The 26905-nt window shown below is 43.2% G+C and overlaps 1 protein-coding gene across 2 annotated transcripts in view; it reads right to left on the bottom strand.

Moving 5' to 3' along the window:
* The window catches only part of CACNA2D2 (calcium voltage-gated channel auxiliary subunit alpha2delta 2), a 452436-nt gene that overhangs the window by 222106 nt on the left and 203425 nt on the right, over positions 1–26905 (bottom strand). For both annotated transcript variants that reach the window (XM_056805022.1, XM_056805023.1), the window contains exon 3: positions 6002–6118. In XM_056805022.1, the coding sequence (XP_056661000.1) occupies positions 6002–6118 (117 nt within the window). The remainder of the gene's footprint in view (positions 1–6001; positions 6119–26905) is intronic.

Genomic DNA, 26905 nt, shown 5'->3' with positions numbered 1-26905 from the left:
TTAAATCCCTATGTCTTTAGTATCTAGCACAGTGCGCCTGGCATAGACTGAATTGAATTTAAATCTCCTATACCTGATAATTTACATTCAACATTTCACATTTGACAGCCCTCTGTCAATTGTTTTTCAGTCATGTCTCATTCTCCATGATCCCAACTGGATTTTTCTTGGCAAAGATACGGGAGTAGCTTACCATTTCTTTCTCCAATTCATTTTAGAGATGAGGAAACTGAGGCAAAAAGAGTTAAGTGACTTGTTCAGGATCACACAGCTGGTGAGTATCTGAGGTTGGATTTGATCTCAGGAAAATGAATCTTCCTGATTTCAGACTCAACAATCTATCCACTGTGCCACCTAGTAGCCAAGGACAAATGAAACATTTGTCTTTAAGAGAGTGATTTACTACTCATTCTTCATCACAAACCAATCTTGGGTACCTGATTGCTGTTTGAGTCCTAGGGAAAGATAATAATAACATTCACAGCTTGTGTTTCTAGTGTGCTTTAAAGTTTAGAAAGGATTTTTATTACAGAAGATGCCTAAGAGACAGGGAGTGCAAAGGTTTATTTCCATTTTGCAGAATGGTAAACACTAGAGGCTCAAACTTCTGACAAAGTCTAGCATTCCTTACTATACTACTGTTCTATTTTTTAAAAATACTTACCTTCTGTCTTAGAATCAATACTACACCTTGAGTTCCAAGGCAGAAGAGCAGTAAGAGCTAGGCAATGGAGGGTAAGTGACTTGTTCAGGATCAGGACGGTTAGGAAGTGTCTGAGGCCACATTTGAACCCAGGACCTCCCAACTCTACGCCTGGCTCTCAGTCCACTAAGCCACCTAGCTGCTTCCACTACTATTCTTTATTGGCTCAGTGCTTTGGAATCTCTTAGATCAATCACACTCCTTTGTGTATAGGAAACCAGGGAGTAGGCTGTGGCAGCTATAGTGACACTGGCAGGAAGAGGGGAATGGAGGAAATAGAGCTGAAGATATAGGAGCTCAAGATATAGGAGAACAGCTCTTTATGGTGGGAGTTCCTGGCCAACATCTCTCTCTCTCTCTCTCTCTCTCTCTCTCTCTCTCTCTCTCTCTCTCTCTCTCTCTCTCTCTCTGTCTCTGTCTCTGTCTCTCTCTCTGTCTCTCTCTCTGTCTCTCTCTCTCTCTCTTTCTCTCTATCAGACAGAGAAGAAGAGAACTAGAGAGTCATTAAAAGAGACAGAGATGGAAGAGAGACAGACAGACAGACAGATAGACAGAGAGAAAGAGAGGCAGAGACAGGCAGAGAGGCAGACAGACAGAGAAAGCTAGACACACACACACACACACACACACACACACAGAAACAGAGAGAGGGGTACAAAGAGAGAGAAGAAAAGAAGAGAGAAAATCGAGGGGAAAAAAAGACCAGAGAGAAGGGAAAGGGAGAGAAGAGAGAGGGACTGATAGGGCCAGGGAGAAAAAGAAGAGACTGAGAGACAAATAGTATCACTTAAAAAGAGAAAGAATGGAGACAGTGTCTTACAGAGGGAAGACAGGAGAGGGACAAATAAAAGGAACAGGAGCAGACACAGAGAATGAGGGACAGAAAAGAAGATGGGGAGATTGGGTGTGACAGGAGATAAGGAAGTCGAGAAGAAAGAAAGAATGTGAGAGAGATTGTCAAAGAGATCAGAAGCCAGAGAGACAGAGATAAAGGAACTGAGAAAGAGAGAGAGAGCGAAAAAGACAGAGAAGCCTGTGGAAAAGATGACATTTCACTTCTCATCATCTTCCCTCTTCTCTCCTGCTGTTTCTGTCATGCTTCATGATCTGGATTCCTGCCCCGATGGTCCTCGGCCCCTGTGTGTGTGCCCCCTTCCACCCCTCCCCTGTCTCTGTTCCTGCTGTTAGTCAGAAATGGGAAAGCAGAGGTGGGAACAGGTCTGGCCAAACACTGGCTGGGAAGAGGGAGGAGCAGGCTAAAGGGCTCACGTCCCATCACTGATGCTGACTGTCTGTGTGACCTTGGGCAAGGTCATCCCCCTCTCTTGGTCTTGGTTACTCTGTCAAATTAAGAGGTAGAACAGCTCTAGGAACTGTTCTAGCTTTGATATTCTATGGCTTCATGTTCTAGGGTTTCCTTTCTGACCATTCTTTATTGCCTCTTGCCCTGCCCTCCATCATGCCCAGAGTTCTCAGCGCCTGCCACATATACACAGAAATATCTATCCAATAACTTTTCCTTTCTTTCTCTCTGGTTGTTTTCTTAACCTCCATTCCTGGAAGATGAAATGACCTGAGGTCTAATGGCATGCAGAGACTGTGTCTAATGTGGGGTTTGCCCCAGGCTGAGACCCTTGGAGAGCTGGGGAGGAGGAGAATGATGTCTGATTTAAATGATGATTGGAGAAGAAAGAGAAAAAAGGATCAGGCATGAGCCATAGAGACAGCACAAAATCTTCAGGTTACCACTGTTCTAAAGGGGTGTGGGGTTTGTGGAGGGCTCAGAAGGTCCCTTTCATTGCATAAAGGATATCTCCATTTCCTGAAATCCTTCTTGGATTTTAACTCTTAGAGAAACAGAGCTTAAAGGATTCATATTCCATTTAGTCTGACTGTCTCATTTTACTGATGAGGAAACTGATGTTAAGTGACTTGCTTGAGGTCATATAGGGAGCAATCATTGGAGGTAGGGTTTGAACCCAGTTCATAGATTCTAGATGGGTATTCATTCTTTCCTTCCTTCCTTCCTTCCTTCCTTCCTTCCTTCCTTCCTTCCTTCCTTCCTTCCTTCCTTCCTTCCTTCCTTCCTTCCTTCCTTCCTTCCTTCCTTCCTTCCTTCCTTCCTTCCTCTCCCTCTCTGTCTATCCTCTCTCTCTCTGTCTGTCTCTCTCTTTCTCCTGTAGTAGCAAAGAACTAAAAAGCATAAACATGTCTGAGAGTCTCTTGTTATCATGGCCCCCCCAGCATGCCTTCCTAACTTTCTCAGCATCCTCCATCTTTGCTTTATTATTAGTGAGAAAGGTTTAGTTACATTAGTTACCATGAGAAAGAAAGAAAGGAAGAAAAAAAGAAAGGAAGAAAGAAAGGAAGGAAGGAAGGAAGAAAGGAAGGAAGGAAAGGAGGGAAGAAGGAAAGGAAGGAGGGAGGGAGGGGGGGAATCCTTTTAAGTTCTGTATTTCTCTTTTTTTTTTAAACCCTAACCTTCTGTCTTGGAGTCAATACTATGTATTGGCTCCAAGGCAGAAGAGTGGTAAGGGCTAGGCAATGGGGGTCAAGTGACTTGCCCAGGGTCGCACAGCTGGGAAGTGTCTGAGGCCAGATTTGAACCCAGGACCTCCCATCTCTAGGCCTGGCTCTCAATCCACTCAACTACCCAGCTGCCCCCAGTTCTGTATCTCTTAAGTGTTAAAATCCAAAAAATGCTGCTCCAAATATCACGGTCAGATAACTAGGTGACTTAATGGATAGAGCACTGGGCCTGGAGTTAGGGAGACCTGGGTTCAAATTCAGCCTTAGACACTTACTAGCTATTTGACCCTGGACAAGTTACTTAACCTTTGCTGGCCTCAGTTTTCTTAACTATAAAATGAGGACAATAATCACACTCCCAGTATTGTTGTGAGGATTAAATGAGATAATATTCATCAAGTACTTAGTTCCCAATAAATCCTTGTTTCCCTTCTTCCTTGTATATACTGAACCACCTTGGGGTAGATGCCTAGCAGTGGTATCTCTAGGTCAAAGGGTATAGACATTCTAGTAGCTTTCTTTGCTTAATTCTAAAGTGTTTTCTGAAATAATTAGACCAAGTCCCAACCTTACCAAAAAGTCATTAGCCTGCTTGTTGTCTGTAAAGGGGAAAAGGGGTTATTTTAAAAGGGTTGGACTGGATTATTTAAGAGTATGGTGTCCAGGAATTTAATTTATTCCAAAGAGACTTATTTACAAATTGTAGAAAGAGTGAAATAAGAAAACCAGAGAGAGGATAGGGTAAGTGCTTAAGCACTAAGTAATTTACTCCTGGGGCCCTGGTTCAACCCAGGCAGAGAGAGTTGGTCCTCAGGCCTTGGCAAAGCCAAGGACCTGGGGAAATCTCTCTCAAGAGGTAAATCTCTCCTGAGGTTAGTTTTTCAGAAAATCAAGCAGTTAAGAGTCAGCTTTTCACTCACCACATGTCAGTTCAAAGGAGGAGATTTTAGAACAGCCTCACCAGGAACAGGGTCTAGGGTCCAACCTCTACTCCAAAAAATGAAGAAACTGTTCTTCACAGGAAGTGACAGCTCCTTTTAAAGACACTTCTTTTGTGTCACTTCCTGTGTCTTCCCCTAATTTTATATCTACCAATCACAGCTGAAGGGAGGGCAACTGGGTGGCTCAGTGGATTGAGAGCCAGGCCTAGAGACAGGAGGTCCTAGGTTCAAATCTGACCTCAGACACTGCCTAGCTGTGTGACCCTGGGCAAGTCACTTGACCTCCATTGCCTAGCCCTTACCACTCTTCTGCCTTAGAACCAATACACAGTATTGATTCTAAGATGGAAGGTAAGGGTTAAAAAAAAAAAAGACTGCCCAGGGGCAGTTAGTTTAATTCTGATTCATCACCCACTATTGCACATGTGGGTCACAGACCTCCCACTTAATGATTAAGTAAGGTATTTATTTACACTTTTGGTGATTAAATCTAAAAATGGGCAGGGGTTACAATTTTAATCTTCACAATCAGGGGGGAGTTAATTTTAATCTTCACACTTCCCATATCCTTTCCGATGGACTATTCTCATCATTAGCATCTTTGTCAGCTTACTAGGTATGGAATAAAAACTTGGTGTGGCTGTGAATTGTATTTCTTTTATTGCTGGCAATTTAGAACACTCTCTATGGTGGTTGAGTTTGCAGTTTTGTTTTGTTTTTAAAGACTTGTTTATAACCCTTTAACCACAAACCTATGGAAGAATGACTTTTGGTTATAGCTGTGACTAAGTTATTTAACTGTCTGCCTCAGTTTCCTCATCTGTAAAATAGGGGGGAAAGCCCCTACATCCTTCTTAGGGTTGTTGTAAGGCTCAAATGAAACAAGAGATCTAAACTGCTTTGCCTTGCAAACCATACAGTGCTATATAAGTGCTATTTTTTAATTGCTCTGTGTATCATGGATATCGCACCTTTATCACAGATTTCTGAAGTTATTCTTTTGTGTGTGTTTCTACCTTTGTATGTTATGCCTTTATGGACATTCTCTTATTATAGACTGGAAGGCAGGCATCACTTTCTTTTCTTTTTCTTTTTTTTTTAACCCTTACCTTCCATCTTGGAGTCAATACTGTGTATTGGCTCCAAAGCAGAAGAGTGGTAAGGGCTAGCAATGGGGGTCAAGTGACTTGCCCAGGGTCACACAGTTAGGAAGTGTCTGAGGCCAGATTTGAACCTAGGACCTCCCGTCTCTAGGCCTGGCTCTCAGTCCACTGAGCTACCCAACTGCCCAGGCATCACTTTCATTGGAAAAAACAAGCTCAGAAAAAGACAATGCTGGTTGAGTTAGTGGTCGAACCAGGACCATGGACTCCCACTTCATGTCTCTTGGAAAAACAACAGCCTAGTTTCTCAGTCAGCAGAGATCAGGCCCCTCTAAACCAGGACCCAAGGATGCCCTGGTTAAAGAAGAGCAATTGATTCCAGCCTCAATTGCAACTGTCTCCAAGCACATGCTCCTCCCCACACTGAGGAATAATATGGACAGTTTTCTCCTAGTGGCCTTCAGAGTGTCCCCTGGAAGCCATGAGGCTGAAATGGGTTCCATGGAGGGGCCCCTGGCTCTCCCTCCCAGAGAGGAAAGCACCAACCTGGTCAGTTTGGGGGACACTTTAGATTCCTCATCTGTAAAATAGGTTCAATAACAGCACTTACTTCCCTGAGTGATTTTGAGGATCAAATGAGATAATATATATTGCAAGTTTAACAACCTCCAAAAGTGCTATATAAATATTAAAAACAACAACAAAAAGACTTCCTTCCTTCTTACCTTCAAAGCCCGGACCTTCTTGGCCAGGAGGCTCTCAATGTCTCCTGCAACCTTCTCCACAAGCTTGTGGGGGACATTCTCCTCAATCTCAAACAAATTTCTGTTGTCCTTGTAGATCTGGATATAAAAGAAAGATGAAGAAAGAATTAACAAGAAAAATGTTAATTTCTGGGTTGAGGCTGAGGCTCCCTCTGTTTTTTATTTTTCTTAAAAACAATAGCTTATGTTTCTGCAGTGTAGTAAATGTTAGAAAGCATGTTTTCTAATGACAATTGTGTAAGGTAGGCAATGTGTGATTATTCCCACTCTACAGGTGAGGAACTTGAGGCTGATGAGGGATGAATGACATGGGCAAATAGCTTAAGAAAAATTGGCACGGGAACTTCAGTGTAGGCAGAATCACAAAATTGCAATTGGATTAGATGCCAAATGGCCATCAAAGCCAACCTGCTCTTCCTGCCCCCAAATCCTGACATGAGGTCAACCAGCCTTTACCTGAAGCCCTCTAGAGAGGGAGAAGCCCTACCTCCCAAGGCAGCTCCTTCCACTTTCAGTTAACTCTGCTAGGAAGCTTTTCCTTACATCAGATGTAAATTGGTCTCTTTGCAGCTTTCACCCTTTGCCCTTAATTCTGTTCTCTGGGGCCAAGGAGAACAAGTCTCCTGCTTTGACAGATCTTCAAGGCCTGGAAGTCAGCTATTGTGGGATGTTAAAATTGAATGTTCTTTCTTTATTCAACTGAAGTTCTTGAAAGGAAAACAGCCCTCACTTCTTCCTACCCTGACCCAAATGTGACTCTGGTTCACAGGATATACACAGGTGAATACCACTCTGCCCACTGTGCAAACTCCCCATAAACAGGTGAACAGGAGGAGTGGTTATTCTTCTAACAAAAGAATTATCTACTTCAAGCATGTGCTTATTTCAATTAATTTAAGTTTTTATTTACAAGCATAGGACAACTTGATAAAGCAGGCAGTGGCCTTTGCCCAAGGCAGATGGGGCAGTTATGAAGAGAAATGTGGAAAAATCAAGAGGAAAGAAGTTGGGGCTTGATTTAACAAAAATCTGATTTGTGCCTGCACTATTTTTAGGAATGCATAAAAAAGAGGATTGCCTGTATTTTTAGATATAATATAGAATGGATTTATAGGATGCATACACTAGTCCTGCCAACGACCCCCCCCCCATCTCAAAGTCCTTTAGAAAATCAATTCAAGGGGCAGCTGGGTGGCTCAGTGGATTGAGAATCAGACCTAGAGATGAGAGGGCCTGGGCTCAAATCTGGTTTCAGATACTTCCTAGCTGTGTGACTTTGGGCCAGTTACTTATCCCCAATTGCCTGGCCTTTACTGATCTTCTGCCTTGAAATTGATATTTAATATTGATTCTAAGCCAGAAGGTGAGGGTTAAAAAAAAAAAAGAAAAAAATCTAGCCTCAATGGACCTTAATCAAATCCAGGGAAATGTCTGCCAGGGGAGGTGTTAGCATATCCTGAAAGATTTAGAGGAAGATTTCACAAGCCGGAGTCTACCTGTTCTATTATATCTTTGTCCTCACAGATGGTTAAGGCCTTTTTACAGTCTAAGCTATCCTATTTCTTCTGGAGATTACATTTGTTGTAGGAAGAAGGGTTGAGAAAATTAGTCTGGGGACCTATGTAACCAAAGGTATATGGTTATGAGATCGATGTCTTACAGGTCAGCCAGGGGCTAGAGTTCAGGGTCATGCAACTAAGGCTCAGTCGATGACTCCGGGTAAGGTTTTAGTTTGGGTCTGTGGTTCAGTCAATATGTGGACAAGGTCAGGGGTTAGCTTATGACTGGGGTTGCTTTCAGTGTGTGACTAGGGTTATGGATTCAGTCTGTGGAAAAGATTAGGGCTAAGCTTATACTTGCAGAGGGGAGAGTATAGATGCCTCTTTATAGCCCATTCCCACTACTGTAGAAATATATCAAATATCCTGCTGAAAGATCTGGGTTTTAATCTCAAGTTCTTCCATTAATTTCCTAGGTGACCTTGTGCATCTTATTCCTCTTTGGCCTTAGTTTCCCCTATTATAAAATGGAGGAGGCACTAAGACTAGTTGATTTCTTTCATGGTTGTTCTTACTGGAATTTATTTTTGTCTCACTTTCATTTCCAAATTATCTCTTTCCTCTACTCTTAAGATAACTGGGAATGAGGAAGAAAAATCAATTTCAGAAAAATCAGTCAATGCAGCAATGATATATGGCACTATATTTGATATTTTGCCCCTGTGGACTAGTTGATTTCTGAAGTCTCATCTAGGAATAACCTTCTATAACTCCAAGACCCTAGGATTATCATTTTTCTATGTAAGGTTGACTCAAATCATCATAGGCTTTCTAGGACAAGAGGCAAACAATAAAATGTCCCTCCCTTCCAAGATTTTAAATGATATATTGGAAAAGAATGCAATGGTCTTTCTTAATTCCTGGTCCCCTCCCTACCTTAGCTACTTTCTGGCTTTCCTCCTTTAGCACTAGAAAAGAGCAGAAGATTCTGCTAATGAATACATCTGTCCCACATCTGTTTCTTCTCCACAGAAGAAAGAAGGATGAACACAATAACAAAACCATGTAGGACTTAAAGGATCTGGGAGCTTAGATTGGAGTAGAATGTTAGAGCTGGAACCTGATGCCTTAGAGGGTCACTTATCCAGACATCTTATTTAAAAGGTGAGAAAACTGAGAGAGGGGACATAATTTGCTCAGATCCACACAAAAGAATTGGAATTCAATACAAGCCCTCTAACTCCAAATTCCCTTCTCTTTCTTTAGGGGAAAAAATTATTCTGGTGCTTTTATAAAAAATTCTACTATGGCTTCCCAGTGTTCTTTCCCACCTTAAGAGAATTTTTTTTAATAACAAAGAAAATCAGTTAAGTGAATAAAACAGACAGGTAGTGAGTGAGTGATTTTTACTGACTACAAGTACAACAATCTGCAACTTTGGTCCACCACCCAATGGGAAGGAGCTGTGTTTCATTATTCATCTTCTGGAAGCAAGATCAAGCTTTGCATATAATAGAACTCTACCCCTTTTAGTGGTATTTTTGGGAGGTTTATGTTATTGTAGTTATTATGTCTTTTGTTCTCCTGGTTCTGCTGACTTCATTCTGTTCCTGTGGATTCATATTCACTAGTTCTAATGGCAGAGCAATATTCCATTACATTCTTATGTCAGTGTTTATCAAGTGCTGAAAGGGGCGAGGGAGGTGGTGGCATAGATTGGAAATGGCTAGAAATAATGTCAGAACTGGGATATGGGCAAGAGAAAGGGAAAGTTCATCCCTCAGAGCCATGTCTTCAGGGTGGCCCAGGGTCAGAGTCCAAGGCGGTGGTGGGAAAGATATGAGGAGGTCGAGGCTGATAGCTAGAATTCAGGAAATGGCTCAGAAGTGATCCTATCCAATTGAGCTTGGGTAAGCTTTTTTTTTTTAACATTGATAATAGACTGGTAAAAATAAAGGAATACCACTGACTCAGTAACCAGATTTTAGGAAAGCATTCAGCAAAATCTTTCATGCTAACCAGCTTTTACAAGCTGGAGAGATACAGCTGAGAGGATAATACAACTAGGTGTAATTCCACACCAGAACCAAAGAGTAATATTTAATGGGTCTGTGTCAAGCTTGAGATCTCTAGCAAGTGTCCTAGGGACCTGTTCCTAGCCTTATATCATTTAACATCTTCCTCAATGACTTGGATAAAAACCATGGATAACATGCTTATCAAGTTTGCAGATTTGCTAGTTGTGAGGGAGAGCTAACAAGGTAGGCAACAGAATTAGTCAAGATCCAAGAGCCTAACAGACTAGATTGATAGACTAAATAAGAAGAAATTTAATATAAATTCTATACTTGGTTTCAAGAAAACCAACTTCACATGTATAGAATGGGGGAGGTAAGTATAGATTTCCTGGTTTTAGTGAACTTTAAGTTCAATATCAGACAAAGGTGTACTATAGTACATAAAAAACTTTGTCTATCTTAGACTCAATAATGTGTACTGGTTCCAGGCAGAAGAGCAGTAAGGGATAGGCAATGGGGGTGAAGTGACTTGGCCAGGGTCACAAAGTATCTGATACCAGGTTTGAACCCAGAACTTCTGGTCTCTAGGTCTGGCTCTCAATCCACTGAACCACTTAGGTGTCCCCTTAGGCTAGTTTTTTCTAAAACCGTGCTAGTGTCTTAACTGGTTCAGAGAATAAAGACTCAGACCACTCATATTGCTTCCTGTTGGCCCAAGTATAAAAGCCAGCCCCTAAGGAGGCACAGATTCTCTCTGAAGGTTGAATCCCTTACCAACATAGACAATATAGAGAAATAGGGAAGCTATGCTCAATGGAATCAATGCCGTATCCTTGCTGAGTATCCTTCCTTTGTTATGGCTAAGTAAATCTTTTGTTAACTGTTAGATGGTCTATGACTGTCTCATTTTGTTACAGTTCTGAGCTTGAAGCACCAGATAATCCGGAATCAGGCTCAGGCTCCAACAGTAGCCAAGAAAGCAAATGTAACCTTAAGCTGCATTAAGAAACAATGACTAGCTGTGTGACCCAGATAAATCACTTGGCCTTTGAGTGCCTCAGTTTCCTCATCTATAAAATGAAGAGCTTGGTCTTGATGACTTCTGCGGTCTCTTCCCACACTAAATCTGTGATCTTGTGATTAACAGAGGGATAGTGACTAGAAATGAGAGAGATGTAATTTTTGCCATACTGTGATCTAGTTAGAAAACTCCTTTTGGTTCTAGGCAAACCAACTTAAATTGGACATTGATGATGGGATGACAAATAGGATTGGGAGACTGTGCCATAGGAAGCATGGTGAGGGGCACTGAGATTGTTTACCCTGAAGGAAAGAATGTATGAGGTTGGAGTTGGTAGTTGCCTTCTCATATATAAAGGAAAGGTTAGACTTGGCCCCAGTGGGCAGAAGAACTAGGTGAAGCCTTGGTGGAAGCTGCAAAAGAGGCAAATTTCAGCTTAATGAAAACAGAAACTTACTAACAACTGGAGCTGTCCAAAAAGGGTATGGGCTGCTTTGGAAGTACTCAGAACGTCTTTAAGAGGAGGTTGGATGAACACTTATGAGGAATATTGGTAGAAGGCATTCCTGTTCAGATATTAGTTGGTCTTGATACCCTCTGAGGTTTTTTACACTTTAGATTGTGTGATTTTCCCACGGTAGAGCTGATATAGGGAAATACTCATCAAGGTTTCAGGCAGGACTGGAGATGGGAGGTCCTAGGTTCAAATCTGGCCTCAGACACTTTCTAGGTGTGTAATCTTGGACAAATCATTTTGCCTAGTCTTTACTGATCTTTTTCTTTGGAACCAATACACAGTACTGATTCTAAGACAGAAGGTGAGGGTTTAAAAAGACGATTTCAGGAACTTTCTCCTTTCCATAATTTTCTTTGGCTACTACCATGCTGGAGAAAGCTGAGGATTCTTGGAGTTAGGAATGTTCTCCTTCCAAAAAAGAATGATCTTGGGGGCAGGTAGGTGGTTCAGTGAATTGAGAGCCAGACCTAGAGGTAGGAGGTTCTGGTGTGACCATGGGCAAGTCATTTCACCCTTATTGCTGCTCTTCTACCTTGGAACCAATAAACAGTATTGATTCCAAGATGAAAGCCAAAGGTTTAAAAAAAAATAATCTTTGTGGTCTGGTCCACAGAATAGGATTCTTTCACCCATATGATTCTTTCAAATCATATGTTCTCTTATCTGGGTGTCCAGGGCTCAACAGAGGTAGGGAGAGAGATTCTTTCTTTAAAAATTTTTTAAATTTAAATTTTAACAAATTTATTTAATTGATTAAGAAAAATTTTCCATGGTTACATGATTCATATTCTTTCCCTCCCCTCCTTCTACCCCCTCCTGTAGCCAATGAGCAATTCCACATTTTACATGTGTCATTGATCAAGACCTATTTTTTATATTATTTATATTTGCGCTAGGGTGATTGTTTAGATTCTACATCCCTAATCATATAGGGAGAGAGATTCTTGAATTAGGTTATTCCCCACTATGTGGAAGACATTCTCCAACTCTTCACCTATTAATAGACTTTATAAGTCAAAGAGGGTAGAGTGGTAGCCAGGTATATAAGTTGAAGGGGAGCCAACATCATCTAGTTAACTACCAGAACACCAAACATTCCTGGACTTCTATAAGCCTCAGGAATCTGGTGAGAGTTTTAAGGTTCAGGGGTGAGGACTTCCAGAATCTGAGTCCAGGGCTCTACTGAGATTTAAATAAAGAATTACATTTAGTTCAAGGCAACCCATTTTAAGCTGGATGCTGAGAAACTGGAGCACAAATTCAGGTTTGGGGAAAGCTGTCTTTATTAATAGGAGGACATCTTACTACATGGGGGGGGGGGGATTCTTCTTAGAGCTGGGAATGTACCTTTCCTCATAGGAGTAATCTTTTGTTGTCTGGGCCACAGTTTTCATTATGATGGATTTCATTGACATATGGGATCTTCCTTTCTGATTTTGACCTTCTTGAGTAGGTAGAATTTGAGATCAGAGGACCTTCATTCAAATCGAAAGTTTGCCATTTACCAGCTGGGTGACTCTGGGGAAATCATTTAACTTCCCTAGGTCTCTGTTTTCTCATGGATACAATAAGAAAGGTGCCTTCCAGGCTCTAAAGTTTAGAAAGTCTTTTAATATTTTGTTTTTATGAAGCTTTTAACTATATTATATCATTTGATCCTCATGTCAATCTTGTAAATTAGGTGCTATTATTATGTCCATTTTCTAGCCAAGGAAAGTAAGGCAGAGTGGCAAAGTGGACTTACCCAGTGTCATGGAGCTAGTAATATTTGGGGGAACATAAACCCCTATATCCTTACAACTTACAGTGGTCACTATTCTTTGCAGCAACATATGCTGCCTCTTAGAAAATCAGAAGGTAAATTCAGGCCCAATTCACCTTTTACATAAGCATTCTTAATTTTACAGAGTAATTCCCCATAGGTTTCCTTTAAATTTGGAGTTTCCCAGTGCATTTCAAATTGCCTTCAGTGAACACAAGTGTAATGACAAAAACACAGAGGCAGACATTTATGTCTGTGAGTGTTCTCCTAGGTAAAGTGAGGAATACTGGGAGAAGAGGAAAAGGGGTTGCATCCCCTTCTCGATGACTTCCTGAGGTCATGGAAATGAGGTTTCCCTTCTTTCCAGCAGCCACCTGTTAGACCCTTGCACAGAATAAACTGGGATATGTGACCTGTAAAAGAAAGTCAGGACATCTGAGTTCTAAGTCTAGCTTTGCTACTGACTCCCATCAGAGTCTTGGGCAAACTCTTCCCCTTCTGTGCCTCTACTTATTGATCTATCAAGCAAGGAAATTGGACAAGTTGGCTTCTCAGAGCTTTTTGAGCCCTTGGAATATTCTTGGAATTTCTGAGCTCAGAGATTCTTTTTTCTTATTGTTTCTAAGCCAGTGGAGAGAGTGGTTTCTCTGTGGAGGGCAGCTTCTTATCACTTTGGGCAGAAGGAGGAACCCCAGAGAGCCAAAGACATCCCCTTGTCTCCTTCCCATATCCCCTAACCCCATTCCCAACCAGTTTCATTTATTAATTTATTTTAAACCCTTACCTTCTCTTCTAGGATCAGTACTGTGTATTGGTTCCAAGGTAAAAGAATGGGGCTAGGCAATGAGGGTAAAGTAACTTGCTCAGGGTCACACTTCTAGGAAGTATCTGAGGCCAAATTTGAACAGCCCAACTTTAGGACTGGCTCTCTATCCACTGAGCCACCTAGCTGCCCCCCAGACAAACAGGTTTGGAGGATTCTCAAATCAATTGAACTTATAAAAAAGGCTGAGTTAGGATTGTTATCCTCACTTTACAGAGAGGAGAGACTTGCCCATGGATATATAGAATTTGTGGGTGAGGAAGGACTAGAACCCCGGTTTCCAGATTTCCAACCGAGGGCCCTCTCTACTACATTAGACTGCCTCTTAGGATGTGCTTCAATCCATGCAAGTTTGTGTGTGCATGTGTGTGTATCTGTGTGGCTTTGTGTTATCCTTTTGTCTCTCTGTCTGTTTCCCTATACATTTCTCTAAGTATTTGTGTCTGTAGCATCTGCACCTGAGCATCTGGGGCCAGTTATTTTGACAAAGGTCAAACCCAGTAGGTGCAGGAGAGGAATTGGGATGGGGACTGGATGGTAGGGGCAGTGTTTGGGACAGGAATAAGAAGTAAGTGGGGGAGGAGATAAAGAGAGAGGCTGAGGTGGAGAGACAGGGAGGGAGAGATAAAGAAAAAGAAAGACAGAGAGATGGAGAGAGAGAGAGATAAACAGCAGTCAAACAGCAAGAAATGAAGAGAGGGGAGGGAGGGAGAGGAGGAAAAAGAAAGAGGAGGAGGGAGGGCAATGGTCTAGAGAGCAGAAGAGGTAGGGGAGTCTGGGAAGTTCTTGGGGCTGCAAGTGGTTCCCCAAGGTTTCCTTGTGGCAAGAAGGCAGCAACACAGGGGTTAGACTCCCAGGAGTTAATGCTGGCAGGCTGACGTGGCCAGTCATTTTCCTCTCTTCCATTTTGTCTGCTGCTTTTTTGCAAGGGGGGGGGGCACAGCCAAATAAAATAATTTATTGTGAAGCAGCAGCTTTTCAACCTCTGTAGCCAAGACTCCTGCGGCTCCTACTCATGGAGAAGGCCCATATTAGGGCAGCCTGATCCTGCTGAGAACAGGGAGAAAAGTAGGTGGGCATCTAGCTCAGAGACGGAAGCCCTTTTTCTCCAAGGACTCTCAGAACCAAAACAAGGGCCCCCAAACCTGACTTCCTTATGGTGCTGCCCAAGGAAAAGGTCTGTGCCTGGAAACCCATTGCACAGTACCTGCCACAGGAATAGAAGCAGAGATATTGTGACAAGCCCTTGGCCATCTTCCATCTCCCTGTCTCCCTGCCTTTTCCTGCTTGAGGGGAAGGCACTCCTATTTTGTTCTTCCCTCCTCTCCCAAATGGGGGAAACTAACAATATTTCTAATGTGGCTTTTCACAGGAAAGCATTAGGGAGATAAATAGTAGACAGTTTATTATTCCCATTAGATGAGGAAACTGAGGAACAGGGAGATGAAGTTGACTTACACAGTCATGCAGCTCTCAGATGCTGAATCTGGGATTCCCAGTTAGGTCCCCTCACTGCCCTGGTCCAGTGTTCTTTGCACTACTATAGACTGCCTCCATAGCCTCCAAAGTTCCTCAGTCTCTCTGGAACAGGAATCTTCAACTATCTTTGTTTTTCCTTCCTCCTCTGCATTTTATCCTTCTTGATAATTCTAAATGCTGCCATTACCACTGCCCCATCCCCTGGTCCTCAGCAGTGGTGTTGGCTGAACCACATAGAGGGCTACTGTGGCCAAAGCCATGAGATCATATAGAGAGGAGTGGGTGAGAGGGGAAATAGGTCCTACTACTTTACAAAATAACTGGGAATTTCTTAGGGGCCTCTAAAGATACGGGGACTGGCTCCATTCTCCCATAACTCAGAAAGTGGGAGATGGAAGACTGAAGTTCATTTGTCTCCTGCCAAGCCCAGAGCGAAATCCACCAGAATTGAGAGTTATAGACAAGGAATATGCAATGTTAGAGATGGAAGGGGACTTACAGGGTATTTTTAGTTCAACCATCTCCACTGATGGATGGGGAAAACTGAGGCCTGGGTCAAAGAAGGGGCTTGCTCACATATAACTAGACCATGGCTAGAACTCAGACCACTTGATTCCCAGGTCAGAGATCTTGCTACTATATAGTACAGAGGCTTCATCTAAAAGGCACTGGTTGCCTTTTCCTTCATTCACCCCCAGCCTTCCTCCTCTCCTTTCTGAATTTCCTATCTCAAAGACTCATGAAGGGCAGAGTTGGCACTTTCCTTTGAGATAGGCCCCTGGAGCCTAGCTCTGAATGTCAAGAATGGCCTTACAAATGACCATTGATCAGCCCCTAAAGCTCCAATTCTTCTGAAAAAGCCCCGCCTGGCCTTTATCTGAGCCAGGCAGAGTGGATGAATTCAGGGAACTCAGAGAAGGGGCAAGATTCTCTACTCTCTCATTCACCCCAAACCAACCCCAGAGTTGTCTAGCTGGTGCATGGGAACAAAGTTTTATGTCCTGAAGTGTTCTCGTTCTGTCTGTCTGTCTCTCTCTCTCTTTGTCTCTCTCTTTCTCTGTCTCTCTCTTTGTCTCTCTGTCTCTCTCTGTCTCTCTCTCTCTGTCTCTCTCTCTGTCTCTCTCTCTTTGTCTCTCTCTCTCTCTGTCTCTCTCTCTCTCTGTCTCTCTCTTTCTGTCTCTCTCTTTGTCTCTCTGTCTCTCTCTGTCTCTCTCTCTGTCTCTCTCTCTGTCTGTCTGTCTCTCTCTCTCTCTCTCTCTCTCATACTCACACAGACAGACAAACAGACACACACACACAGAATCCCTTCTGAAATGCCATCTCCTATTGCCTGGTGCTTATATTTCATGCTCCGATTAAAATCACTGTGGTGTCTATATTACATTAACAGGATGTCAGCTCCGGCGGGCGTCAGGGATAATCAGGCTGGCAGTGATAAGAGTGACACTGGTCCCCCTGGTACTGCGACAGACAAAACAATTTTCACTGTGGGTAGCATGTTGCATACGATGCATCATATACCCTACTCTGTAGAGGGGATAGGGTAGGAGGAGGATATTTGTGAGGGGAGGAGAAGGGCTCCTGGTGCCCTGCAGAGCTCTCAGAAAGAGATCAAGTTGCCCAGGAGTAGGGGGACTGGATTTAGAGGAAAGAAGAGTTAGAGTGGATGAGAGGGCTCTAGAGCAAGGACCTCTGAGGGCAATAGAGAGGAGAAAATTGAGAAGCAGATTAAAGGCAGAAACAGGGAGAGAAAGAAGTCCAGAGAAGTTAGACTAGAAGAAAAGGAGGGCAGAGCAAGGCTAGGAGAGATGGTGAGAGACATGAAACCAGCCTGAAGAAAAATCAACCTTCACACAGAGCCTTTCTTCTACATGTTCTCATTCCAGCCTCACAATAGCTCTATGAGGGAGGGAGGGCAGGGATTCTAACTGCTGTTTAACAGACGAGGAAACTGAGGCCTTGAAAGTCAAGGCTGGAATCCAGGTATCATACTGGGAACAGATCTGTAACTTGCCTCCTACCCCCACTCCAATCTGCTGTTGAGAACACATATATTTTGATTGTTGGCTTGTATCATTTCTCTTAGTTCTTCATTTCCCTTCTCAAGGAGTTCCAGTAGGTACCCAGTTGAATTTAGGAGAAAAGACAGATTCCTCTATTTGACATTCCAACCTCTCCATAATCTGGCTCCCATTGACATTTCCAGCCTTTTCAGACTCCATTCCTCATTATGCTATGTTCTAACTAATGATTGTATGTGACATTCCCTCTTCTATCCTTGTGCCTTTACATGGCCCACTCTCCACACCGTGACCCATTCCCCACAAGGGTAGCATACTCTTCATCACCTTCATCTATTCTAATCCCTTGTTTCCTTTAAGGTTCCTTTGCTCAAGTACCAGATCCTACACAAGGCTCCTGGTCCTTCCTCATTTGCCAGGGCTCTCTCTCCTCAACAAAATGCTCCTTCAAAATTGTATTTTCTATTCATTTCTATGTGTATATGTTGTTTCTCCTCTATAGAATGTAAGCTCCCTAAGGACAGGCAGGCACGGTTTTGTTTTTATTATATGCTTGGCATCTAACACAGTACCTTAAAATGGGCATAATAATAGCACCTACATCACAGGGATGTTGGGAGAATCAAATGAGATTATATATATATATATATATGTATATATATATATATAAAGTGCTTTGCAAACCTTAAAGCTCTACAAACATGTTAACTGTTATGATTCTGTTGCAGGAGGATGGGGTCACCCATAGGAAGATCACAATAGATAGATGATATCAATGTCAATGAGTCTCCAACTCATCTATACTGTCATATGACATAGTCCAGTTCCCTGTATGCCACAGACAGTCTTCACCCCTTCTATGGGTAGCTGCATAGTGTCCACAGTTCCATATGCTTAGGGGATGGGGCATCAGCCTCTAAATAAGTCTTCCCTTGCTGATAGTTGACTGGTGGTGCTATTGAATAGATGCCTTCCTCCATCTTCTCTCTACAATTCCAATCAAGGGTAGAATTAGAATCTAAATGGAAGGCATAGTGGTAGAAGAGAGCAGTGGATTTGGAACTGAAAAGGACTTAGGTTGGCCTCTTATCCAAATGACACATTTTATCAGTCTCATTGCCTAATTTGTAACCCTAAAGGGGAAAATGAGCCCCAAAGAGGTTAATGGACTTATCTGAGGTCCCAAGGCAAGCAGCAGAGCCTGGATTGGAGCTCAGGTCTTCTGACTCCAAGCCTGGTGTCCTCTCCATTTGGCCAGGTGACCTTGTCTTTTTCTACATATCCTTCCCCACTTATCCTATGGGGCCCATTTCTGTGGCTGAGATGTACCAGGTGGTTAAGTGGCTGGAAAAGTCCACTTTCACCTTTCACCTGACTTCCAGGCAGATGGCAGAATGTCTAACACTTCAGCTCTTGTGATAACAGGCCCAGCCCAGACAGAAAGACGCCTTCCTGGGATGGGAAAAGGCCACCAGGGCTTCTCTTCAACACACAGGGAGACATTGGGAATTATTCCCTGGCTTACTGCCAATAGCATTACACCAAATTCTCTCCCAGAAAACCTGCCAAAATGGGAGGCCTTAGGAAAAACAGGCAAACTTGTTTCCAGGTGACCAAATCTCAAAGAATTCAGGTTGTGAATTATCCCCAAGTGTCCAAATCTTAGGGCATCACTAAAGAGACATTAAAGGAGGATGTTTCTTTCTCATGTTTCTTTTGATGTCTCTTAAGCAAGTCTCTTCCCTTCTGGGTCTAAGTTTTGAGCTCTGAAAAATGAGAGGGGTTAGACTGATATCTAAGGTCTGTTCCATCTCTAAATCCTAGATCCCTGGTGGCTGACCACAGACTATAAGAGCTGAACTAGAAGGGATCAGGATGTAAGCATCTCATTTTCAAATTCCAGAGAGAAAGTAATTTACCAAAAGTCCCAGAAATTGTTAATGGCATACCTGGCAATAGAGAACAAAGGTTTCCTGACTTGTAGGGCACATTTTGTTCTGCTTCATGCCTGGGGTGCAGTAGAGATGGTAGGGACTGGAAGACAGGATATACTTGGGTTCCTTAGTCTGGCATTAATAAGATATGGGACTGTGTGTAACTATATGACTGTGAGACTCTATCCTTTCCCCTCTCTGGGCCTTAGTTTCCCTATCTGTGAAATGATGTAGTTGGACCTGGAAGGTGATAAGCTCTCTTTTAGAATTCACAATTGTATATCTTTTGTTCTTACTCTAACTCTAGCATACCAGGTTCTATGTTCTAGGACTTTCCTAACTCAAACATTCTGTGCTCTAAGCAAAGGTCTTTCTAGCTCTGACATTTTCTTTCTTTCTTTCTTTCTTTCTTTCTTTCTTTCTTTCTTTCTTTCTTTCTTTCTTTCTTTCTTTCTTTCTTTCTTTCTTTCTTTCTTTCTTTCTTTCTTTCTTTCTTTCTTTCTTTCTTTCTTTCTTTCTTTCTTTCTTTCTTTCTTTCTTTCTTTCTTTCTTTCTTTCTTTCTTTCTTTCTTTCTTTCTTTCTTTCTTTCTCTCTCTCTCTTTCTCTCTCTCTCTCTCTTTCTTCCTTCTCTCCCTTCTCCCTCCCTCCTTTCTTCCTAAAAACTCTGATTTTCTGTTTTAGTAACAACTTTAAGACAGAAAAGCAAGCATTAGCAGTTCAAGTGATTTGCCCTAGCATAGCTAGGAAGTGTCTGAAACCAGATTTGAACCCAACTCTTCCGAACTCCAGGCGTGGCTCTACATCCACTATTCTATCTAGCTGCCCCAAGTGCCATTTCCTTCCTGAAATCTCATTAGATCCTCTCAGTTAAAAGTAACTCCTCTCTCCTCAAATTTTCCTCCAGCACTTTGGGTCCTTTCTTTCCCCCATCTCATTCATAATTATTTGTGTATGTCATATCCTTCTTATCCTTTATGAAAAGCTAAGCTCCTTGTGCAATAACAATAATAATAGCAAGCCACATATACATGGAGCTTTTTGGGTTGTGCAGTATTTCCTTAAAAGAGTAATGCATTGGGGGACAGTTAGGAGGCTCAATGGCTAGAGAGGAGGTCCTGGGTTCAAATCTGTATTCAGACACTTCTTAACTGTGTGACCTTGGGGAGTGACAACCCCCATTGACTAGTCCTCACTACTCTTCTGCCTTGGAACCAATACACAGTAGTGGATGGACAAAACCAAAATAAAATAGAAAACAGTGTGCTGCATTAGAGAAAGGACTGGTGATTTGGAGCCAGAGGACTCAAGTTGGAATTCTAGTCTTGCTCTTTTTTGCTAATATGATATATTTTTTTAACCCTTACCTTCCATCTTATTGTTATTGGTTCCAAGGCAGAAGAGTGGGAAGAGCTAGGCAATGGGGGTTAAGTGACTTGCCCAGGGTCACTTAGCTAGGAATTAAATATCTGAGTCTACATTTGAAGCCAGGACCTCCCCATCTCTAGAACTGGCTCTCTTATGCACTGATTCACCTTGCTACACCCCCTGCTGATATAATCTTTATTAAGTTACTCCATCTATCTGGACTGACCACAGTTTCTTCATCTGTAAAATAGAAGAGACTGAATGACTTCTCAAGCCCCTTCTGGCTCTAAATCTATGATCCTTTAAATTCAATAGTAGAAATTATTATCTCCATTTTACTGATGAGGAAACTGAGGTTTAGGGAGGGAAAAAGATCACCTTAAAGCTCCACTCCCCAACTAATAAGTGTCAGAGCTGAGATCTTTAAATCAGGCTATCACTTTACTAGGCACAAGGTCTTGCTCATAGGAACTTAGTCAATCACTCAATTCTAAGATCTATCTCATATTGGACACTCTGTCATATGTTCTGAGATCTAGTGATCCCCAATGACCTGATGCTATTTGTCTGGTTGCCCTAATCCCATCATCCTCAGCTTTTATAATCTCCCTAACGATGGAGATCTCCTGTCCAAATCTCCAAGGAGGAAAGCCTGGTATTCTCTGCTTCATTCTTAATCCATGCACCCTTCAGATGCAGACATCCTGCCCCTGCCTGTGACTCAAACACAGAGACAGAGCAGGACTTTGAAGAGGGGGTGGGGGTCACATCTTTAGGGACAGAGAGTTCATTACCTTTTGAAGTAGCCCATTCCACTTATGGACAGATCTGAAAACCAGGAAATTTTATTTTTTAAACGTTGAACCAAAATCAGTCTCCCTAGAAATCTCTTTTGTTATTATGCCTCATTTTGTCCTCTGGGGCCAAGCAGAACAAGTCTGACTCCTTTTTCTTTCATACCTTCAAATACTTGAAGACATAGGCTATATTCACCCTCACTCTTCTCTTTGCAGAAACATTCCTGGTTCATTCACAGCTGACTGTCCTGAAATCTGGTCTTTAGTGCCTCTCAATTCTCTTTGGACATGTGTCTGTTCCTACAAAATGGCCAGTAGCCTTGGACAGTGGGAGAAGAACAGATATGAAGTCAGAGGTCCTGGGTTCAAATACCACCTTTGCTACCATAAGGATGCTCAAGCTCCAGCTTTACTGGAGCTTGGTAGACCAGATGGCCACTTTCTCCCTGTTCTTGATCTCTGATCCATGTGGCAGACCAAGGCAGAAGCCAGTGGAATTGCCACCTTCTGCTTTCTGGACAGCAGGTTTTGATTGCTGCCATCCATGACTATGCTGGTTATTTGTTGCTTTGCAGAAAGTGAATGAAGACTAACTAATCTCTCTCCACAGCCCATTGCCAGTTCCCAGTTGGCTCCTGTCCCGGTGACTTCTGGCCTGTTATTTGGGGGCTGGTTAGGTGTGGTGAGTGCTCTGCTCTCCAGCACCCCGCTGAGCCCCTTTCCCTTCCCAGAGCTAGCATCAGCTCTGGGCCCCACACAGCCAAAGCAGGGGATGGGGGATTCAGGTAAGCAGCTGTACCCAGGATGGAGCCAGAGGAGGGAGGAAACGGTGCATACAGCACGGATCTTAGCCAGGCTGCGGCAGCCACTGCTTCGTGCCCTGTGCCTTCTCCTCTACCCAGAATGTTAATTAGGGAAACTAAAAAAAAATTCCACAACAATAACAACTTAAACCCATGGATGCTCCTGCCACTTTAAAAGTAGTCTTTTTATTGAGGCAATTACCTGCAGCTTTGAGGTGCCAATTAGAGACAAGACAGGGAGAGACAGTGCCCAGAACAGTCTCCCCTGAGGGAGAAGCCTAGGCTTTGTCCAAGAGGATGAGAAGGGGCAGGTGGGGGGTAGGGGAGAAGAAAAGAGAAGGAGGGAGGGGCAGGGGAAGGAGGAAGAAGGAGAGAGGAATGAGAGGGAGGAGAAAGGAGGGAGGAGAGGGAGTGAAGAGTGAGGTGGAAGGAGGGGAAGTGAGGAGGAGGGGAAGGAGAGAAGAAAAGAAGGGATGAAGGAGGTAAGAGAGGGAGGAGTGAGGAAGAAGGAAGGGGAGTGAAGAGGCGAGAGGAAAAGAAGGAAGGGGGAAGGAAGAGAGGGAAGAGTGATGAGGAGGGAAGGGGAGAGAAGAGCAGGGAGGGGGAGTGACGAAAAGAGGGAAGGAAGAAGTGAATAGAAGAAGTTGGAGAGAGGAAATAGAAAAGGAAGGTAGGGGAAGAGGAAGGGCATTAGGAGGGGAGGAGGATAGTGGAGGGGAAGAGGAAAGTAGAAGGAGGGTGGAGAGGGAAAGGAAAGATAGAGAGGAGGGAAGGGGAAATGGGAGGAGGAGGAAGGGGCAGGGGCAGGGAAGAGGGGAGGAAAGAGGTAAAAGAGAAGGAAGAGGAAAAGAAAGAGGGTGAAGGGGAAAAAGAAAAGGGAGAAAGGGGGAGTGAGAATGAGAGTCAGGAGATATAAGGAGGAAGGGAGAAAAGTCAGTAGAGAGGAAAGGGAGGGAGAAAATGGAGCAAATTTGGTCAGAGGTGCTCTTAGCAAGATGAAATTGTTTCTCTAAATTGAGGTAGTTGTGAGTGATGGTTATGCCTGTAGAGACAGGGGTATATCTCAGTGTTCCAGGAGTTTCAGATGGCAGCCCCAGAGGGGGGTGGGGTAACCATGCCAAATTTCAAATCAGAATCTCTCCCCTTCATGCTCCTGATCACCCTCATTCTGTGAGAAACAGAGGAAGAACAGATTCATGCCCTTCCCTATGAAAACTCAATCTTCATGTTCCCTGGTATAAAGATGGATGGACCTAAAGTCATCTGTAGCATCAGCCTCATGTGTAGTATTTGCAATATTTATAATATCAACCTCACTCTGACGATTATGAGATAATGTATCTAAAGCCTCAAAAGGCCAGATATTATTATTGTTAATAATCACAACATATACAGGTAACTAGAAGCAGTGTGAGTCAATGACAATCAGAAAACCTAGGTCTGGGGCAGATTAATGGTTCAGTGGAATGAGAGCCAGGCCTGGAGATGGGAGTGCCTGGGTTCAAATCTGGTCTCAGACACTTTCTGTCTGACTTTGGACAAGTCACTTAACCCCCTTCACACCCACCCCTCCCCCCACCATCATTGACTAGCCCTTACCACTCTTCTACCTAGGAAACAATACAATAAATACTAATAAGAAAAATAAAAACAGCAATAGAACAAAAACCTGTATTTGAATCCTGGCTTTGCTAATTTACTAACCACATGACCCTGGCCAAGTCTTTTGCCCATTTTGTTCCCAATTTCCTCATCTGTAAAATGAGTAGGACTAGATTATTGTTGTTCAGCTCTCTGTGGCTCCATTTTAGAGTTTTCTTGGTAAAGATACTGGAGTGGTTTGCCATTCCCTTCTCCAGTCCCTTTTACAAATGAGGAAACTAAGGCAAACAGGGTTAAATGACTTGCTCTGAGTCACACAGCTAGGAAATATCCGAGGCTGTATTTGAAATCAGGAAAGTGAATCTTCCTGCTTCCAAGCCCAACACTCTAACTACTTTTGCCACTTCCTGCCCAGAGCTGAATTAGCTGAGTGTTGAAGCCCCTTCCAGCTCAAAGTTTATGATAGCACATCCTCAGATGTACCAAGGGATGCATGATCTTGGTGATTTGGGAGTTCTCCTCTTCCCAAGCTGTTGATCCCATTCCATCTCTGCCTGGCCATCTCACACGCTCCCCACATTTATTCGATGGGTTCCTGGCTTCCTCCCCACACTTCAAAAGTGGTATGTCCTGGGTTGTGACCAGCCCATCCTTTCTTCCTATCATACAATTCCCAGACATTCCTTCTTTTTCTCTGGAAGCCTGAATGGCTGTATGGGGCAGCCTGCTCACAACCACCATTTGCCATTCTGTTACCCTGCACTACCCTCTTCTTTTGTTCTTCAGATGCAGTAGGTTTCCATGTCTCACTACCATATAACAACACTGGCAAAATGTTATTATTGAAAGGATGGGCCTTTGCTGCTCTGGGAAGCTTGGGGGGAGAGGGGTCAATAAAAGAACTTGGCAATTTTCCCAAAACAGCTCTGCCTGCTCTCCTCCTTCTTTTTGACTCCGAGCCCAGCTCACCAAATGATGGCATAATATATGAGTTCTTGAAGACAGGGATAAGCAAAATATGAAGGTGGAGTAGGAGGAGATGGTTCCTTACTGGCTGGGAAATGAAAGAAGGCTTCTTGGCAGAGGGGACATCTGGGTTGAGCTTGAAAGAATGTGAAAGGATTTGGTGGGGAAGGAGAGTGTTCTTGGAAATGGGAAAAGTAGAAGCAAAGGCTGAGAGGCTGGCTATGTCCAGAGACCACAGATTTGGAGCTAGGAAAGGCAGCAGGGGCTGTCCAGACTGACCCCATTCACTTTAAAGTTTCAGAGAGCTTAATGCCCCTTGCTTGAGGTCACACAGGGAGCAATGGGACAGAATTAGATGCCAAATACTGTAATCCCATTTTTTAGAAGACAGTCTACATAGATTGGTGTTTTATGACATAAGGCAAGTGAGATTTAAGATGGCACTAGATGGTACAGGACCTTGACTGCCAGGCAAAGGAGTTTGGCATAGAGAAGTGAAACAACTACATCCTTTGGAACAATATTACATTGAGGACCCAAACAAGATATAATTTAGTCAAAGTCTACCAAGAAATGCCAAACTAAAATTGAGTCACTGGGGTTGGGGTTGGACTCTGGCTCTATCAAGGCATGACTCTGGGCAAGTTCCTTCACCCCTTATTGGTCCTCAATTTCCTCCTTAAAATGTATTTGGATTCAATAGTGTCTAAAGTTTCTTCTTTCTAGATTTTGGGACCCTGACTTCTCCTCCAGAGACTCACATATGAATGGGCATCCAGCATGCATGTAATAGTTGCTAAATGAATGAATGAATTTAGTTCAACCCCCTCATTTACATTCAGAACAGAGGGAGAGGTGGGAGGGTTAGCTAGGTGGTTCAGTGGATGAAGAGCCATGCCTGGAGATTGGGAGGTATCCTGGTTCAAATCTGGCCTCAGATACTTCCTAATTTTATGACCTTGGACAAGCCACTTAACCCCTACTGCCTAGCTCTTATCACTCTTCTGCCTGGGAACCAAGGCATTGGATTGATTCTAAAACAGAAGGTAAGGGTTATTAAATAAAAAAAAGAGGGGAGCTCATCTCATGAAAGCACAGAGAGTCAATGTTTAAAGGATCCTTGCAGCTCTGATATACCATGGTCTGTCCTCCATTTCCTCTCAAACTCAACCAGTCCTCTTGTCCCTACAAATCTGTTACCCTGGTCTCCCTAGCCTGGCCCCAACCTCTGATTTATTCTCTTATCTCCCTACTAAAAAAAGATGAAAACGCACTCAGTTCCCAAGATTCCAGGGGTTTTCTGCAGAAATATCCTTGAAAGCTTTTCTATTTAATTTTAGCCACTTAGGCTTCTGCTCTCAATGAAGAAACAGATTAGCAATCTAATGAGGATGCTTTCATTTAGCCCTTCCTCCACCCCATCTACCTCCTCTCCTAACTTTTCTTTGTCAAATTCTAGCTGTAAGTGTTCAAACACAAGCAGCCCATGATGTGGCACAACATGTTTTGGGTCTTAAAAAATGTTTTTTTTCTGAAGGAGGTAATGGTGATAGTGAAGGGCCAGCAGTCAAGATGGAGAAGCTGGTGGCAGCAGCAGCAGGACCAGAGCAGACTGAGGCCTGGCTCCCCAGGAGTCATTTTCCTCAGCAGCCTCTGGGTTTTTAAGGGCCCGATCCTCTGGGCTTCCAGTTGTGTGGGCCTTTGAAGGGCACAGGCATAAAGAGCCTTCCACTCAGCACCCACCTGCCTGGCCGCCTGCCTGCTCTAGAGGAAATGACCTGGAAACATTTAAACTGATTAACAGTTTATTAACTCAGAGGGCACTCGGTGAGAAAAGAACAAGGGCCTGGGAAGGCCAGCATCCGCGGAGATGCCAGGAACTTTCTTTGGGAAGGAAACAGATTTGATAGAACCTTCACCCACAGGAAAGGAAAGGTCCCTTCAAGAGGTCTCCAAGTAGTGAGGAATGAACCCAGGAACAGGGGACAGGGAGACCTGGGTTCTAGTTCTAGCTTTGCTACTAAGGTGCTGGGTGACCTTGAGTGAAGTAAATTCCATCCCCTCTCTGGGTCTGCATTTCCTTCTGTGTAAAATGAGGGGGTTGGACAAGAAGATTTCTAAGGCCCCTTCCAGCTCTGACAGTGTATGTTGGATGTTCAAAGCATCCTTCCAGCTCTGTTGTTCTATATTCTAAAGAGTCTTTAAACACAGGTCTGATATTCTATATTTTACGTTCTACAGGTCCTTCCAGCTCTGA

The sequence above is a fragment of the Monodelphis domestica genome, chromosome 7 (assembly GCF_027887165.1).
Source record: "Monodelphis domestica isolate mMonDom1 chromosome 7, mMonDom1.pri, whole genome shotgun sequence".
Taxonomy (NCBI): Eukaryota; Metazoa; Chordata; class Mammalia; order Didelphimorphia; family Didelphidae; genus Monodelphis; species Monodelphis domestica.
Note: the sequence above shows the minus strand (reverse complement) of the source record. Positions and strands in the feature narration are given on the sequence as shown.